Here is a 19,458-nt window from a genome sequence, read left to right on the forward strand (position 1 = left end):
ACTCTTCTGAGCATTTTACATGTAATGATCTGTGATTGCACATTTAATCATACAACAGCCTATGAGATGGGGACTATTATTGTCCCCGTTTTATAGATGAGGAAGCGAAGGCCCTGAGGTCACAGGCCCTTTGGAGCCCAGGCAGGACCCACCCAGGCCATTGGGCCCCGGGCTCCAGTGCCCTCCCCTGCCGTCTTCTTCCCGGGTGTTGGAACAGAGGGACAGAGCGAGGGTGGTGAGAGCAGCAGGAAGGACCTTTTCAACAGAGAGCCCGAGTGAGATAATGAGTCCCTGAAACCCTGGCAGGATGCAAGAGGGCAGAACTGTAACAATATTAAGACATTATTTGCCATTTTCTCATCCTCTTAGGCCGCACTGTGGCATTTTCTAGAGACTATATGAAGGGGAGCAAGGCAGCACACTGAGTGCAGGGGAAGCGGGGGTAGAGACGAGAACCCAGGTGTCTTTTGTGAAAGCAGACAACAAAGATTTGCAAAAACAGAAAACTGTTGCCACTCTTCTTAGTAAGCTTTGTTTTCAAAAAGTTATTTTCATAAAAATATTGTTTATGTGAATGTATTATATAATGTGTTTGGTTTTTAAATGAGTTAATAAGTATTAAAATTATCTTTTTTGTTGTTGTTTTTTGAGACATAGTCTTGCTCTGTTGTCCAGGCTGGAGTGCAGTGGCGTGGTCTTGGCTCACTGCAACCTTTACCTCCTGGGTTCAAGTGATTCTCCTGCCTCAGCCTCCTGAGTAGCTGGGACTACAAGCGTGTGCCACCACGCCCAGCTAATTTTTGTATTTATAGTAAAGACAGGAGGGTTTCACCATATTGGTTAGGCTGGCCTTGAACTCTTGACTTCAAGTGATCTGCCTGCCTCGGCCTCCCAAAGTGCTGGGATTACAGGCATTAGTCACTGCTCCCAGGCTTTTTTTTTTTTTTTGAGACAGTGTCTCGCTCTGTCGCCCAGGCTGGAATGCAATTGGCGTGACCTTGGCTCACTGCAACCTCTGCCTCCCGGGTTCAAGCAATTCTCCTGCCTCAGCTTTCTGAGAAGCTGGGTCTACAGGTGCATGTCACCACACCTGGCTAATTTTTGTATTTTTAGTAAAGACAGGAGGGTTTCACCATGTTGGCCAGGCTGGTCTCAAACTCCTGACCTCAAGTGATTTGTGTGGCCCACCTCCCAAAGCACTGGGATTACAGGCATGAGACACTGCTCCCAGGCTGGTTTTAATTTTCAGTGTAGTAAATGCTGATAGATGATAGATAGATAGATGCTGATAGATGATTAGATAGATAGATAGATGCTGATGATAGATAGATAGATAGATAGATAGATAGATAGATAGATAGATAGATAGATGCTGATAGATGATAGGTAGGTAGGTAGGTAGATAGATGATAGATAGGTGGGTGGGTGGATAATCAACTGACTGACCAATCCATTTAAACAAAAGCTATTTGGGCCCCTCAGTAACTTTTTGGTGTACAGGGGTTCTGAGACCCCAAAGCTGAAGACCCATTGTTGGAGAAGCTTCCCTCTGGCTGCCGAGTAAGTGCTGGGATAAGGACAGGGAGGCTGGTTACTTGGCTTTTGTGACCTTTCAGGTGAGCAGGAAGGAGGATAAGAAATGGCTGTGTCTGAGTTTGTGTGTATGTGGATTTTTTTTCTTTTAATGTAAACTACAGCAAAATTTTCCCGTCTCTACCATTTTGAAGGGTTCAGTTCAGTAGCGTCAATTACATTCGCACTATTGTGCAACCAGCCTCCAAACTCCTTTCATCTCACAAAACCGAAATTTTATACCCATTAAACAACGATTCCTCGGGGTCTGGATTTATTTAGAAAGCGAAGCCAGAAGGATTTGCTATTGGCTTGGATGTGGTGTGTACAAATGTCTGGTAAATGTTTCATTAATTAGAGAGGAGGCAGCAGCTTGGCGCGGTGGCTCACGCCTGTAATCCCAGCACTTTGGGAGGCGAGGCAGGCGGAACACGAGGTCAAGAGTTGGTAGACCAGCCTGGCCAACATGGTGAAATCCCGTCTCTACTGAAAATACAGAAGCTGAGCGTGGTGGTGAGCTCCTGTGATCCCAGCTACTCGGGAGGCTGAGGCAGGAGAATTGCTTGAACCCAAGAGGCGAAGGTTGCAGTGAGCCGAGATCGCGCCATTGCATTCCAGCCTGGGTGACAGAGCAAGGCTCCATCTCAAAAAAAAAAAGAGAGGAGGCAGCTTTGTTCTGGTCTGTCTTCCTTCCAGATGCAAGCCTTCACACGCCTACTCTGAGCCTTACACGTGAGCGTGAGCCCCCCTCCCTGGGTGCCACTCTGGGGAAAGTGCAGGTACAGCAGAGGTAGCATCACATCCTGGAATGTTGCACAAAGATCCTTCTGGATTGACTCACACTTAACAGAACCTGAGTGGTTCATTCAATAAGTAGGCCCTGTCTACTTGGAAACAAAGTTTTCAAGCCATTTCTTTCCATCTTTTCAGATCAGCTTAATCGAGGAGTCCCCGGGTTCATTCATACTCTGAGGTTATAACGGAAGCTGTTAACCCTCCTAAGGTGAACATACAAGGAAAATGGAAAGATTTGAGCTGTGGAACAGCGCCCCCAGTGTGCGTGTGGAGATACTGCGGGCTCAGGGAGGGATTCATGGCCACCGGGAGGACGTCTGACATCGACACTCAGGAGACGAGCCCCAGGCAAAGCAAAGTAGACAGGGGCTAAATGATCATCTTCTCAGGGAAGTGAGGTCAGCAGCGGCCAGAAAAGCAAAAGTAGCAGTTCTGGTAGAGTCTCAATCAAGAAGGGACAAGATAGCACTTCTCCAGTGATCTGGGCCATCACCGTGTGGAGGGTGGGGGTGTCCCTGGTTTATGAACGAGGAACTTGAGATCAGTTTGTCAGAGGCATTTGAACCAGAGCGACTCCATCTTGAATAGGGTCTGGGTGAAATAAGGTTGAGATCTATCGGGCTGCATTCCTAGGAGGTTAAGGCATTCTAAGTCACAGGATGAGGTAGGAGGTCAGTACAAGACACAGGTCACAAAGACCTTGCTTATAAAACAGGTTGCCATAAAGAAGCCGGCCGAAACCCACCAAAACCAGGATGGGGACGAAAGTGACTTCTGGTCATCCTCACTGCTCATTATACACTAATTATAGTACATTAGCATGCTAAGAGACCCACCAGCACCATGACAGTTTACAAGTTACTCTAGGTGGTCTGAAAGGGGGAGGAGCCCTCAGTTTCCAGGAATTTCCCATATCTTTCTGGAAAAACTCATGAATAATCCACCCTTCGTTTAGCATGTAATCAAGAAATAACCATAAAAATAGCTGACCAGCAGCCCTCAGGGCTGCTCTGCCTGTGGAGTAGCCATTCTTTCTTCCTTCACTTTCTTAATAAAGTTGCTTTCACTTTACTGTATGGACTTGCCCCAAATTCTTATTGCATGAAGTCCAATAACACTGTCTTGGGGGCTGGATTGGGACCCTTTTCCGGTGATAAGTTAATGTACTTAAGGTCACACAGCTCATAATAGAGGGAGACTGGAATTGGACCCCAAGCCTAACTCCAAAGTGGATTATTCTTTTTTTTTTTTTTGAGGCAGAGTCTCACTCTGTCGCCCAGTCTGGAGTGCGATCTTGGCTCACTGCAACCTCCACCTCCCAGGTCAGGCGATTCTCCTGCCTCAGCCTCCTGAGTAGCTGAGATTACAGGTATGCGCCACCACACCTGGCTAATTTTTGTATTTTTAGTAAAGACAGGGTTTCAACATACTGGCCAGGCTGGTCACAAACTCCTGACCTCAGGTGATCCACCCTCGTCAGCCTCCCAAAGTGCTGGGATTATAGGCGTGAGCCACCATGTCCGGATGGATCATTCTTAAACACTCTTGTTTTCAGTCAGGTGGTGGGTTTTTCTGAAATTCTGCATTTAGTTTTATTTTAATACTTTATTGTGTTTTGCATCTTTGCTTTACATTATTGTTTGTAATACAAATTTAAAATTAATATTGGGCAGCTGGGTGCGGTGGCTTAATGAGTGAGTGAGCTGAGATCCTACCACTACATTCCAGCCTTGGCAACAGAGAAAAAAGAAAAAAATAGTAATACTGGGGCCAGGTGCTGTGGCTCACGCCTGTAATCCCAACAGTTTGGGAGGCCAAGGCAGGTGGATCACTTGAGCCCGGGAGTTCAAGACCAGCCTGGGCAACATGGTGAAACCCTGTCTGTACAAAGAGTAAAGAAAAAAAAAAAAAAGTCAAGTATGGTGGTGCACACGCGTAGTCCCAGCTACCTGGGAGGCTGAGGTGGGAGGATCACCTGAACCCGAGAGGTTGAGGCTGCAGTGAGCCATGATTACACCACTGTGCTCCAGCCTTGGTGACAGAGCAAGACTCTGTCTCAAAAAATCATAAAGAAATGAAAATACCTTTCTTTGTAACTTTTCAGTGATAGGCTGAAAACAGAGATAGTCTTCCCGTAGCCATCAGTCTTTTTTTTTCTTGATTTCTAGAGCAATGTATTTCTTATTTCTTGTTGCTTCATGGATTCAGATAATTTCTACCTTACTTATTCTGGAATTTAGAATTTCATCTCACTTGGGTCTTGATACCAAATTTTGCAACAGAACTGTGAGCACTGTGTTCAAGCCTAATGAGAGTTTTATTATTATTATTATTTATTTTTATTTTTTAGTTTTTATCTTTTTTTGAGATAGTCTCACTCTGTCACCCAGGCTGGAATGTAGTGGTGCGATCTCGGCTCAGTGCAAGCTCTGCCTCCCAGATTCACGCCATTCTCCTGCCTTGGCCTCCCAAGTAGCTGGAACTATAGGCGCCTGCCACCACGCTTGGCTAATTTTTTGTATTTTTAGTAGAGACGGAGTTTCACCGTGTTAGTCAGGATGGTCTTGATCTCCTGACCTCTTGATCCGCCCGCCTTGGCCTCCCAAAGTGCTGGGATTACAGGTGTGAGCCACCGTGCCCGGCCGAGAGTTTTATTATTTTAATAGCAGGTGTGTGTCTTCAAAAGTAATGGAGTTGAAAATAATATTTCTAACCTCGTCTATTTTTTTCTTTTGTTTTAAATGCAGTTAACAAGCACAAGCCCTGGCTGGAGCCCACCTACCACGGCATAGTCACAGAGAATGACAACACGGTGCTCCTCGACCCCCCGCTGATCGCACTGGACAAAGATGCGCCTCTGCGATTTGCAGGTAGGAACGGGGCTTTCACTGACTCTTGATGAATTGGGCCTGGTCAGGAAGCATTCCGCACATACCATTTTGATAATGCTGAGTGTTTCTGAAAATGTCTCCCTGGCTGAGAGTTATTTGTAGCGTCCTTTGTACCATGTTTTTTTTTTTTTTCCTTTTAATAGTTGGGGTAGCTGACAAAAAGGCCTATTCTTATAGTTGAGAAACAAACTGTTTAATTTAATTGCATCATTTTTTTCTTTATCTTAATGTAGCCAGATAACACCTAGACCAGTGCATCCCTGGCTCTAGTGTGCACACGGAGTACCTGAGGAATGTAGAGACAGCGGGTCTGGGAGGACCTGAGATTCTGCCTTTCTCACCTGCTCCTAGGTGCTGCTGGTCCTGAAGTGGCATGGAGCCAGAGAATCACAGCACCAGGGGTTCCTTGCATTACCTAGATTTCAATGACCTGAGAAGACTTATTTGACGAAGTTGAGCGGTCTTATAGAGGAATGCTTTTGGCATAGATTTTACCTTCAGTGAATTTTTAACTTGAGTTACTTCATAAGATTGTAGCCTCTGTCTTTATAGAGACAAACCTGTAGCATTGCTTTGGAGATTTTCATACTGTAATAACCGTCTACATTGCTAACATTTTTTTTTTTTTTTTTTTTGAGACGGAGCCTCGCTCTGTCGCCCAGGCTGGAGTGCAGTGGCGCAATCTCGGCTCACTGCAAGCTCCGCCTCCCGGGTTCATGCCATTCTCCTGCCTCAGTCTCTCCGAGTAGCTGGGACTACAGGCGCCCGCCACCACGCCCGGCTAATTTTTTTTGTATTTTTAGTAGAGACGGGGTTTCACCGTGGTCTCGATCTCCTGACCTCATGATCCGCCCGCCTCGGCCTCCCAAAGTGCTGGGATTACAAGCGTGAGCCACCGCGCCCGGCCTACATTGCTAACATTTAATAGCATTTTCCAAGTCAGGGCTGTTCTGGCTTCACGTTGGGTCCTTAACTGGTAGAGAATGGGCTGTATCACCTTTTTTCTGCTTCAGAGTTGGAATTGACATTGTAAAGTTAATTTTTAAGAATTGTTTTCACATATTTTTCCAGATCAAATCTTCTCCTGCATGGCTGGGCACAGTGACTCACTCCTGTAATCTCAGCACTGTGGGAGGCTGAGGCAGGAGGATTGCTTGAGTCCAGGAGGTGGAGGTTGCAGTGAGCTGTGATTGCGCCACTGCACTCCAGCCTGGGCAACAGAGCAAGACCCCATCTCAAAAAACAAAACAAAAACTTTTCATATTAAAGAGTGTTCTGGCTGGGCACGGTGGCTCATGCCTGTAATCCCAGCACTCTGGGAGGCCGAGGCAGGTGGGTCACAAGGTCAGGAGATTGAGACCATCCTGGCTAACACGGTGAAACCCCATCTGTACTAAAAAAAAAAAAAAATTAACTGGGCGTGATGGTGAGTGCCTGTAGCCCCAGCTACTCGGGAGGCTGAGGCAGGAGAATGGCATGAACCCGGGAGGCGGAGCTTGCAGTGAGCTGAGATTGCCTCCCAAAGTGCTGGGATTATAGGCGTGAGCCACCACGCCCAGCCAATAATGCATGCACTTACAAAGCATGCATAGCAGTGTCCCAGGCACTATTCTAAGTACTGTACAAATATAAATTTGTATTTAATCCCCAATAACCGTAAGATAATAAATACGCTTTTCTGCATTAAAGGCAGGAAGCGGAGGCACAGAATAGTTAAGCTATTGCTCTGGGTGTGTAGCTCGTCGGGGGTGCAGAGGCAGGGCTCCAGGCCAGGCGGGACAGCTGCCTGCTACGGTGACGTAGCAACATCTGTAACTGCACATTCACAAGGAAGTAGGAAATGAAATGTACGTCGAGTGTTAACTTTGAAGGAAAAAGTCTTATCAATGAAATATCTTTTTTTTTTTTTTTTTTTTTGAGACGGAGTCTCACTGTCGCCCAGGCTGGAGTGCAGTGGCGTGATCTCGGCTCACTGCAGGCTCCGCCCCCTGGGGTTCACGCCATTCTCCTGCCTCAGCCTCCCGTGTAGCTGGGATTACAAGTGCCCGCCACCTCGCCTGGCTGATTTTTTTTTTTTTTGTATTTTTAGTAGAGATGGGGTTTCACCGTGCTAGCCAGGATGGTCTCGATCTCCTGACCTCGTGATCCGCCCACCTCGGCCTCCCAAAGTGCTGGGATTATAGGCGTGAGCCACTGCGCCCGGCGAAATATCTTTTTTCTTATTGTATTTAATTTTATTGTATATTTCTCAAACTTAAGATATGCTAGATGAAATAATACTTATACAAGTTTATTTTTTAGAGATTCTGAGGTTTTTTTTTTACTGATTTACAAAAATTATATTATGTGACATGTATGTATTTTAACTGTATAGAAAAGCAATTTAAATCCAATTATAGTGGTAACTTAGTTGTATTTGCCATAGTGGATAGATAAGTCAATATTTTCCTTTTGGATATTTTCACGGGGGAAGCGCAGTTACTCTTATATAATATTTTTTCTTTCTTTTTTCTTTTTTGGAGATAATTCATATGCCACAAAAATCACCCTTTTTTTTTTTTTTTTTTTTTTTGAGACGGAGTCTCGCTCTGTCGCCCAGGCTGGAGTGCAGTGGCGCGATCTCAGCTCACTGCAAGCTCTGCCTCCTGGGTTCACGCCATTCTCCTGCGTCAGCCTCCCGAGTAGCTGGGACTACAGGTGTCCGCCACCGTGCCCGGCTAATTTTTTGTATTTTTAGTAGAGACGGGGTTTCACCGTGGTCTCGATCTCCTGACCTCGTGATCCGCCCGCCTTGGCTTCCCAAAGTGCTGGGATTACAGGTGTGCGCCACCGTGCCCGGCCAAAAAATCACCCTTTTAAAGTATACAGCTCATTGAGTTTTAGAATGTTCCAAAAACCATGCACCTGCCAACCACTGTCTAACTCCAGAACATTTTCATCACCCTAAAAAGGAACACTTGCACCAAGTGGCACTCACCCCTCAGTCTCCTCCACTCCCAAGCCCTGGCTACCACTACAGATTTCTCTATTCTGGATAATCATGTAAATGCACTGTACGGGTTATTGTGATGGGCGTCTCACTTCCAGCATGGTGATTTCACAGTTTACCTGTGTTAGGTGCCTAGCAGCCCCTCATTCCTTTTTTGTTGCTGGATATTATTCCATTCTATGAGTAGACCACATTCATCCACTGATGGACATTTGGGTTGCTTCTACTTTTTGGCTATTATGGGTCATGCTGCTGTGAACATTCCTGTACAGGTCTTTGTGTGGACATAGGTTTTCAGTCCTTTAGTATACACACAGGAGTGCAACTGATCCCCTTGACTGAAGCGTGGGGTCCTCTGCTGGAGGAGTGGGCAGCTGCATGGTGGGGAGGGAGCACCTGACCTGCTGCCATATCCCTCCTTACCTCCCTCCCTCCTTCCCTTCTTCCTTTCCTTCTTCCCTCTCATTTCCTTCCTCTCTCCTTCCCTCCCTCCCTCTGTCCTTTCCTTCCTCTCTCCGTCCCTCCCCCCTCCCTCCCTTCTTCCCTCCCTCCCTCCGAGCTACCCTTCCTCTCTTCTTCCTTCCCTCCCTCTCTGCCTTCCTCCTTCCCTCCCTCCCTTCCTCCTTCCCTCCCTCCCTCCCTCCCTCTTTCCCTCCCTCCTTTACTTTCTCCCTGTGTTGCTCCCTCCCTCCCTCCCTCTTCTGTTGCTTTGGTGCCACCCAACACAGAATCCCACTCCCATGCTACCACCCAACACAGAACCCCACCCACATGGTGCCGCCCAACACAGAATTCTGCCCCCATGGTGCCGCCCAACACAGAATTCTGCCCCCATGGTGCCGCCCAACACAGAACGCCGCCCCCATGGTACCGCCCAACAGAACCCTGCCCCCATGGTGCCACCTAACACAACCCCGCCCCCATGGTGCCACCTAACACAACCCCGCCCCCATGGTGCCACCTAACACAACCCCGCCCCCATGGTGCCACCTAACACAACCCCGCCCCCATGGTGCCACCCATCACAGAACCCCGCCCCCATGGTGCCGTCCAACATAGAACACTGCCCCCATGGTGCCACCCAACATAGAACTCCACCCCCATGGTGCCACCCAGCACAGAACCCACCCCCATGGTGCCACCCAGCACAGAACCCTGCCCCCAAGGTGCTGCCCAGCACAGAACCCCGCCCCCATGGTGCCACCCAGCACAGAACAGGACCCTATGAGACTGAGCAGGGAGGTCAGGAACAGAGACCCTAGAACTGAGGGACCAGTGAGGGAATCGGGAATTGTAGCTCTGCTACTTATTGGCTGTGTGGCCTTAGGCAAATTACTTACCCTTTCTGTGCCTCCGTTTCATCATTTGTAAAAGGATACAATGTCACAGACCTCATTAATGTCACAGACCTCATTGGTTTGGGGGAATGTTAGCTTCTTTATTCATACATGTGAAGAGCTTTAAACAGTGCGTGGTACAGTAATTACTACCTATAGTGTTTGCCGCTGCTGTTATTACTACTAATAGAATCTTTTAAAAATATTTTTTCATTTAACATTTTGTGAGAAATATTTTTTCATCTTTCTACAAAAGTCGTTATAGTGTTGCATTTTCTTACAGACTTCCTTAAGTATTTTTTGAATAAGACAGAGGCTAGACCTGGAGCCTTATTTTCATCTTAGATTGATTTGGGTGATGACATTGAGTTTAATTTCGCACCATGTTGAGGAGGAGGGTGGTGATGGTGGTGGTGACATCTAACGTTTATTGAGTGCCTGCAGTGTGGCAGAGGTTGCTCTGAGGGCCCGGTGTGGGTTACTTTCTCCGATTCTTTTCAGCAGTTTTTTTTGTTTTCTTTTGAGATGGAGTCTTGCTCTGTTGCCTAGGCTGGAGTGCCATAGTGTGATCTTGGCTCACTGCAACCTCCGCCTCCTGGGTTCAAGCAATTCTCCTGCCTCAGCCTCCAGAGTAGCTGGGACTACAAGCACATGCCACCACGCCTGGCTAATTTTTTGTAATTTTTAGTAGAGACGGGGTTTCACCGTGTTCCCCAGGCTGATTGCGAACTCCTGAGCTCAGGCAGTCTGCCCGCCTCGGCCTCCCAAAGTGCTGGAATTACAGGCATGAGCCACTGCGCCCGGCGTCTCTTCCCACTCTTACGTGGTAGACATGCCCACTGTCCCTGTTCTCCAGGTCGGAAACCAGGCTCAGTGTGTCTGCCAGCTGCGTGATAGCAGGAGAAGCTACTTTGTTCTCCATTTTATCCCCAAAACCTCCGTCAGTGCCTGGGACACAGTCACTCCATAGATATTTGTGGAGGGAGGAGATGCGTTTGCCCAGGATCACACAGCTCGTAAATGACAGAGCCGCCTCTGGGCCCAACTCACTGTGTGAACATTCCGGTTCATAGTGTGATCCCACTACAAGGCATGTGTGTGTGGGTAGCCACAGGAGTTCACTTGTCAGAGCTCTGAAATGAATGCACGTGCAATGCTGGGAGCTTAGTCATTGAAGCTCCTTATAAGTCATCACTAATCAGACATTCACAATGAAGATCCAGTCTCGCCCAGATTATTTCCTTGGGGTGAAATTCTGATACAGAGTCTTGGTATTTGTCAAGTGTTTTAGGAAATTTAAATGATTCAGTTTCTTGTTCTGCTCCTTCTCCTTAGTCTCCTGAAAGCCTGAGTAGTCGTGGGTCAGAAAACAATTTTTGCATTTTATTTTTTATTTATTTATTTTTGAGACAGGGTTTCGCTCTGTCACCCAGGCTGGAGTGCAGTGGCGTGATCTTGGCTCACTGCAACCTCTGCCTTCCGGGTTCAAGCAGTTCTCATGCCTCAGCCTCCCGAGTAGGTGGGATCACAGGCGTGCGCCACCACGAGCCAGCTAATTTTTTGTATTTTTAATAGAGACAGGGTTTCACCATGTTGGCCAGGCTGGTCTTGAACTCCTGGCCTCAAGTGATCCTCTGCCTTGGCCTCCTAAAGTGCTGGGATTACAGGCATGAGCCACCACGCCCGGCCTATTTTTTTTACATTTTATATATTTCGTGGAGAGTTACAAGCTTAAGCCTCATGTGTGGGCCACAGGGTTGGGGCCTTGAAGATTGATGCATTCTGTTCTTGTCAGAAGCCATGCCTCCTCTCCCTGCATCCTCTTCAGAGCTCCTCCTTCTAGGAGGTGGTGGTGTTCTAGCAATCTCTTTCCTGCTTTTCCAGATTAAGTATGGATGTGTTACAAGACTGGTTGAACCATAATGATCCAAAAGAAGTTTCAGGGCAAGAATGGGAACTTTCTTTTCATTGATAGTCAGTTAGAGCCCACCCAGGAGCCCTGTGATACTCTTGTCTGTATTCTTCGTTATGAATGTGATTCACATGCCCTGAGGGTGGCCAGTGGGGTTAACTGCTGCATTTCACTGCCCAGTTTTGCTTTTTTAGCACATGTAACTGAGCTGACCTTGTGTTTGCAGCAGTGAATTGGTTGACCTGCATGAAACTGCCTTTTTTTTTTTTTTTGAGACAGAGTCTCACTCTGTCGCCCAGGCTGGAGTGCAGTGGCGTGATCTTGGCTCGCTGTAACCTCCCAGGTTCAAGCGATTCTCCTGCGTCAGCCTCCTGAGTAGCTGGGATTACAGGCGCCCACCACCATGCCCAGCTAATTTTTGTATTTTTAGTAGAAGGAGGGTTTCGCTATGTTGGCCAGGCTGGTCGCAAACTGCTGACCTCAGGTCATCTACCTGCCTCAGTCTCCCAGAGTGCTGGGATTACAGGTGGAGCAACGGCGCCTGGCCTCCATTTGTTTTTTTCTTTTTTTGAGATGGAGTCTCCGCCTCCCGGGTTCAAGTGATTTCGGCTAATTTTTGTATTTTTAGTAGAGACAGGGTTTCACCATATTGGCCAGGCTGGTCTCAAACTCTTGACCTCAAGATCCCCCTGCCTCAGCCTCCTAAAGTGCTGGGATTACAGGCTTGAGCCATTGCACCAGGCCAATTTTTTTTTTTTTTTCCTGAGACGGAGTCTCGCTCTTGTCGCCCAGGCTATAGTGCAAATGATGCAATCTCAGCTCACCGCAACCTCCGCCTCCCGGGTTCAAGCGATTCTCCTGTATCAGCCTCCCGAGTAGCTGGGATTGCAGGCGCCCACCACCACACCTGGCTAATTTTGTATTTTTAGTAGAGATGGGGTTTCTCCATGTTGGTCAGGCTGGTCTTGAACTCCCGACTTCAGGTGATCTGCCTGCCTCCCAAAGTGCTGGGATTACAGGCCTGAGCCACTGCGCCTGCCCCCATTTTTTTAAATGTTGAAATATTAAAGTGTTTGAAAAAAAATGACATTTCACATGCTTCAGCTTAATCGAAGGCAATAATCCATTGAGTAACAATTTTAAGTAAGTAGTGGAATGTTAGGACAGATGCTTCTCATTAACCGTGATTGACTTGAATGAACCCATTTTGGATGTAGGCACCACCCAGGAAGAGTTTGGAATCAGTAATGATTAAATACTAGGTAGCTATGCTAGGTTTTCTAGAGATGATAAAAAAAAAAAGTGTAAAAGTTGGTTCCTGTTCTCAAAGCCACTGATAATCTAGGTAAGAGGGCCAAACCAACATTGGCAAAGGATACTAGGAAACTTGTAGTTCAGCACCAAGTGACAGAGGCAACGATGGTGTGGGCTAGGGAGGCAAGTGCTGCAGTTTGGATGTTTGTCCCTTCCAAACCTCATGTGGAAACTTTTTTTTTTTTTTAAAGATGGAGCCTCACTTCATCACCCAGGCTGGAATGCAGCGGCGGGATCTCAGCTCACTGCAACCTCTGCCTCAGATATTCAAGCGATTCTCCCACCTCAGCCTTCCAAGTAGCTGGGATTACAGGCCTGTGCCATCATACCTGGCTAATTTTTGTATTTTTAGTAGAGACAGGGTTTCACCATGTTACCCAGGCTGGCCTTGAACCCCTGACCTCAAGTGATCCACCTACCTTGGCCTCCCAAAGTGTTGGGATTACAGGCATGAGCCATGGTGCCCCTAACTGAAACTTGATCCCAATGTTGGAGGTGGGGCCTAATGGGAGGTGTTTGGGTCACAGAGAGTGAATCCTTCATGAATAGATTAATGTTGTCCCTGGGTATGGGGGTGAGGTGGTGGGGTGGGGGGTAGTGGGTGAATTCTCACTCTTTTAGTTCCCACAAGAGCTCGTTGCTAAAAAGAGCCTGTGGTTGCTCCTCCTCCTCCCCCCGCCCACCTCTTTCTCTTTCTCTCTCTCTCTCTGTCTCTTTCTTTCTCTCTCTCTTTCTCCCTCACCATGTGATTTCTGCACACGACTCCCCTTGGCCTTCTGCAGTGATTGGAAGTAGCCTGAGGCCCTCATCAGATGCGGATGCCCAACCTTGAACTTCCCAGCCATCAGAAGTGTGAACCAAAGAAACCTTTTTTCTTTATAGTTTACACAGCCTCAGGTCTTCCTTTGTAGCAACACTGAATGGGCTGAGACAGCCCAGAAGTGGTTCTACAGTGGTTTACAGGGCTCGAGCCCTGTAAAGGGTGGGTGGAGTTTGCACAGGCAGTGAAGGGAGGGGAAAGGTGGGAGCAGAGGTGGGAACTGGCAGGGCCTCCCAGGGTAGGTGACCAGGTCAGCTTGTGTGGCGTGGGGTGTAGAGGAGCACAGGGTTGAAGTCAGCTTGAGTCCACATGGTTTCCATTGCTAGGCTGAATGGATGCATGGGGTTTTCCAATGCTATGTCTGGATTACCTGGGGCCCTGGTGTAGAGTGCAGGTTCCTGAGCTCCATGCTCAGCCACCTAGTCTGTACCTCCAGGAGTGGCACCTGAGAAATCCATACCAGCCAGCTAGGTTTGCAAACCCCCGATGGGCCACCTTCCCAGGTCTGCAGACTGTCTGTGTTGGAGTCATCTGGCAGTGCTTGCTCAAAATACAGATCACTGGGCTCAGCCCCTAGAACCACCAAGTCAGAATTTCTGGGGATGGAGCTTGGAAACCACATTTTTAACAAGCTTCACAGACCATATTTGGCACACTAGAATTTGAGAGCCACTGCTGTAGTCAGTGAGGAACTTGCGAGAGTGTAACTCTTGGAGTCTGTGGTTATTGTTACATATATTTAAGGTACCCTAGGCCGAGTGCAGTGGTTCACACCTGTAATCCCAGCACTTTGGGAGGCCAAGGCGAGGAGATCACTTGAGGTCAGGAGTTTGAGACCAGCCTGGCTAACATGGTGAAACCCTGTCTCTACTAAAAATACAAAAATTAGCCAGGCGTGGTGGTGCATGCCTGTAGTCCCAGCTACTTGGGAGGCTGAGGCACAAGAATCACTTGAACGCAGGAGGTGGAGGATGCTGTGCGCCGAGGTTGTGCCACTGCACTCCAGCCTGGGTGACAGAGCGAGACTCTGTCTCCAAAAAAAAAGAAAAGGCCGGGCGCGGTGGCTCAAGCCTGTAATCCCAGCACTTTGGGAGGCCCAGGCTGGTGGATCACGAGGTCAGGAGATAGAGACCATCCTGGCTAATACGTTGAAACCCCATCTCTACAAAAAATTAGCCAGGCGTGGTGGCTGGCGCCTGTAGTCCCAGCTACTCAGGAGGCTGAGGCAGGAGAATGACATGAACCCGGGAAGCGGAGCTTGCAGTGAGCCAAGATCGCGCCACTGCACTCCTGCTTGGGCGACAGAGCGAGACTCCGTCTCAAAAAAAAAAAAAGAAGGTACCTTGAAAAAACTACTGATTAGAGAAACATAGGAGCTTGTTCCAGAAACTAGCCTGGACCAGTAAGCAAGGAAGCCAGAGGTCACTAAACATCAGGGATAGCCCAGACACCCAGCTGTTGAGTGTGGGCACCAAGGCCAAGTGGAGCAGAGAGAAGTGGATAGTTGCTGCTTAGCAAGTGTCCATTTTCTCTCTCTTTTTTTTTTTTTTTGAGATGAAGTCTCACTCTGTCGCCCAGGCTGGAGTGCAGTGGCACGATCTCGGCTCACTGCAACCTCTGCCTCCCAGGTTCAAGTGATTCTTATGCCTCAGCCTCCTGAGTAGCTGGAATTACAAGTGCCTGCCACCATGTCCAGCTAATTTTTGTATTTTTAGTAGAGACGGGTTTCACCATGTTGGCCAGGCTGGTCTCGAACTCCTGACCTCAGGTGATCCACCCACCTTGGCCTCCCAAAGTGCTGGGATTACAGGTGTGGGCCACCACACCCGGCCCATTTTACAGCCCCCTGATCCGTTTCCCATTGGGCACAGATCGGTGGATCTACAACCTGTTACCCCACTTCCCCCAGCCAAGTGTGTGGACAGTGTGAGCTAGGCTGAACAGGTGCCCCTCCCTGAAGTTTGAATGGTGAGTGGAGCGACAGCGATGCTAAGAATAGTTGCGGTTCGGGTCTGTCTGTCCAGGCTGTTTTGCAGTGGGACTGTTGTGGTTCCTATTTCCTGGTCTCCAGCCGCCTTGGCTTCCACCTGTTTCCAAGTCCCTTTCTCTGGCCTACAGTCAGTTCCATGAGTTCCCGATAGTTTTCCAATCAGTTTCCTTTTGCCAAGTTACCTAGAAAGGATTTCTGTTGCTTACAGTCAGAGAACCTTAGCTGTTATACGTAAGGAGCAAAGGAAACACTTGCAATATAAGGGCAGGGTCCCCTGAGAGCTGGGAGACGTGTGTAAGAGGGGCCATCCTCAGATTAGGAAGAAGACTTTGAAAGAACAGCAGAGCCAGCCTAAAGCTGGGGTTTGTCAAAGGCACAGATGAGGAAAGTGAGGGCAAAGTGCTGTCAGCTGAGAACCTGCACATGACTTTGGATATCCAGAAGTCAAATCTAGACTTTGTTGGGTTCATCCATTTTTCATATTTTTATGTTTTGCTTTAAAAATTCCTTTAAACATTTTTTTTTAAAATTTTTTAACATGGTCTCACTCCGTCGCCCGGAGTACAGCGGCTAGAGTGCAGTGGCATGATCATGGCTCACTACAGGCTTAACATCCCAGGCCCAGGTGATTCTCCCACCGTAGGCTCCCAAGTAGCCGGGACCACAGGCGCACGCCACCACGTCCAGCTAATTTTGTGTATTTTTGGTAGAGACAGGATTTCACCCTGTTGGCCAGGCTGCTCTCAAACTCCTGACCTCAGGTGGTCCACCCACCTCAGCCTCCCAAAGTGCTGGGATTACAGGCGTGAGCTACCAGGCCTGCCCCTCAAATTTCTTAAGTAAAGTTCCTTTTGACCATTTTAGGTGATCTCCTAGGGGAATGAAGGTTTGGGGAAAGAGACTGGGAAGGATTTGGCCCGTTCCTAGGAGAGCCTAACTGGAGAGGTTGTCTGGGAAACCTGGTTGGGTGTTTTCAGCTTGATAAAAGCAGGGTTTTAGGTAGATTTGCCTAGCAGAGCCAGCTGAAGTGAGTGCGAGGGAGCAGGGCAGAAAGGAACTGGGATGTGAGAGGCAATTCTGAGAGGTCCTTCCCTGCAACGGATGAGGTTGTTTGAGTTTGAGAGAGGCTGAGTTTAGGATAGCGAGCGGTGGAGCTGCACCTTCATATGTGATGGTGCCATAGCATGCGTTTGACTATCGTGAACTGGGGCGGGCGTGGTGGCTCATGCCTGTAATCCCAGCTCTGAGGGAGGCTGAGGCAGGTGGATCGCTTGAGCTCAGGAGTTCAAGACCAGCCTGGGCAACATGGTGAAACCCCGCCTCTACCAAAAAAAGCCGGGAATGGGTGGCATGCACCTGTGGTCCAAGCTACTCGGGAGGCTGAGATGGGAGAATCTCTTGAACTCAGGAGGTGGAGGTCGTATCTAGTCCCCTAAAAATCCCTTAAATGTCTCCTTGGGGCAGTGCCTAGTTCAGCCCTCATTGTATCTCATCGGAGGTACTATGGTGGCCCCTGCCTTGCTCCAGTCCGATCCGTCTTCCTTATTAAAAGTAGAGTTTTAGGTTGAATGCACAAATGGCCCCTTGAGGTAGGCGTACTGGCTGACCCTGCAGATGGCTCAGCAGGCTCTGCAGTGATGGGCTCGGTTGCAAGGCTGGCGCGGAAGACCCAGGTCTGCCTGAGTTTTGCAAAGCCCACACTGCACCTGCCACCTTGAACTACCAACCTGGCGAGTTGGTTTTTTAAGTCCTTGTAGGTAAAGGACCCAGCCTGACTAGCAATTGAACAAGTACTGGTGGATTTGAGGTACCCACCATATCCCGTTGGTGGAACTCATTAAAGTAGCCAGTGTTAATACTCAGAATATTGAGTATTCTGAGAGCTAGGATTGTATCATTGCATTCCAGCCTGGGCAACAGAGGGAAACCCTGTCTCTAAAACAACCAACCAACAAGCAGGAAATCTGCACTTACCTATGGAGAGACCTGTGTCAGGAAAGCACAGCACAATCACTGTCACTAATGTCAGTTCAGATGATGTGGAACTGCCTCGCTATTCCACAGTAAACTCAAGTCAAAAACTGAGAAGTTTTATCCTAATTAAAGCTGGGCAACCTAAATTACTTTAAAATGTATTATGCAGTATTAATATGCATCAAAACATGTAATATTGTGAGTTAGCACATCCTGGAAAACATTTGGACACATCAGGTACCAGGCAGTTTTACTCATGGGTGTCTCTCTAGAGCAGAGATCAGCAAACCTTTTCTGTGAAGAACTAGATAGGGACTATTTTAAGCTTTGGGGCCCCTCGGATCTCTTTCGCAATGATGTAACTCTGCAACAACCTCTGCCCTTGCAGTGTGAAAGCAGAGACCATACGTTAAACAAACGAGCATGTCTGTGTTCCAGTGAAATATATTTATAGAAACTGTATTTGAGGCCAGGCGCGGTGGCTCACGCCTGTAATCTCGGCACTTTGGGAGGCCGAGGTGGGCAGATATGAGGTCAGGAGATCAAGACCATCCTGGCTAACACGGTGAAACCCCGTCTCTACTAAAAATGGAAAAACAAAAAAATTAGCCGGCATGGTGGCAGGCACTGTAATCCCAGCTACTAGGGAGCCTGAGTTAGGAGAATGGCGTGAACCCGGGAGGTGGAGCTTGCAGTGAGCCGAGATCGCGCCACTGCACTCCAGCCTGGGCGACAGAGCATGGACTCCATCTCAAAACAAACAAAAAGAAACTGTATTTGAAATTCATGTAATTTTCTCATGTTATGAAGTACTATTAAAAATTGTTTTTAGTGTGTGGGCTCTTCAAAATCAGGAACAGGTTGGACTTTCTGGAAACGGCAGTTTGCAGACCCCTAATTCAAAGCAGCTCTGTCCAGTGGGACTTGCTGTGCCAAGGGGAGCGCTCTGCGTCCACTGTCTCCTTGCAGCAGCCACCAGCCACGTGTGGCTGCTGGGCCCTTGAGAACCGGCCAGTGTAACTGAGGAACTGGATTTTTCACGTTGTTTGATTTTTAGCATGAATTTTCATTTGCATTTGAACAGCCCCACATGGCTAGTGGCTACCATGTTAGGCAGCACAGGCATACAGAGGCTCTCGTACACGTGCAGCAGCAAGCAGGGACAGAAATAATCATGACACCATTGTTTTTAAACAGCAGAAACAACTGATGGCATTTTCACACAATGGAAAATGATTGTAATAATAGCAAACATTTGTTAAGTGCTCTCTTTCCGCCAGGCAATGTTTTAAGCACTTTACATGTTTTGACCCGTGGATTCTCACTGTTAGGTAGTAGTGAAAATGAATAAACTGTAGCTACCGATACCAGCAAGGATGAATAAATCTTAGATACACAAAGTTGCATGAAAAAGCAAGTCATGGCCAGGTGCGGTGGCTCACGCCTGTAATCCCAGCACTTTGAGAGGCCGAGGCAGGTGGATCACTTGAGATCAGGAGTTCAAGACCAGCCTGGCCAATATGGTGAAATCCCATTTCTACTAAAAATACAAAAATTAGCGAGGCTTGGTGGCAGGCGCCTGTGATCGCAGCTGCTTGGGAGGCTGAGGCATGAGAATCGCTTGAACCTGGGGATCTGAGGTTGCAGTGAGCTGAGATGCTACCACTGTACTCTAGCCTGGGCAACAGAGTGAGACTCTGTCTCAAAAAAAAAAAAAAAAGCATCAAGTCATAAAAACTGCATGTGGGCCGGGCGCAGTGGCTCACGCCTGTAATCCCTGCACTTTGGGAGGCTGAGGCGGGCGGATCACCTGATGTCGGGAGTTCGAGACCAGCCTGACCAACACAGAGAAACCCCATCTCTA

The 19,458-nt window shown here is 48.1% G+C and overlaps 1 protein-coding gene across 4 annotated transcripts in view; it reads left to right on the plus strand.

Moving 5' to 3' along the window:
• Positions 1–19,458, plus strand: part of CLSTN1 (calsyntenin 1) — a 90,372-nt gene that overhangs the window by 42,712 nt on the left and 28,202 nt on the right. For all 4 annotated transcript variants that reach the window (XM_055261870.1, XM_055261869.1, XM_063631966.1 and 1 more), the window contains exon 2: positions 5,115–5,237. In XM_055261870.1, the coding sequence (XP_055117845.1) occupies positions 5,115–5,237 (123 nt within the window). The remainder of the gene's footprint in view (positions 1–5,114; positions 5,238–19,458) is intronic.

The sequence above is a fragment of the Symphalangus syndactylus genome, chromosome 22 (assembly GCF_028878055.3).
Source record: "Symphalangus syndactylus isolate Jambi chromosome 22, NHGRI_mSymSyn1-v2.1_pri, whole genome shotgun sequence".
NCBI classification, from domain to species: Eukaryota; Metazoa; Chordata; class Mammalia; order Primates; family Hylobatidae; genus Symphalangus; species Symphalangus syndactylus.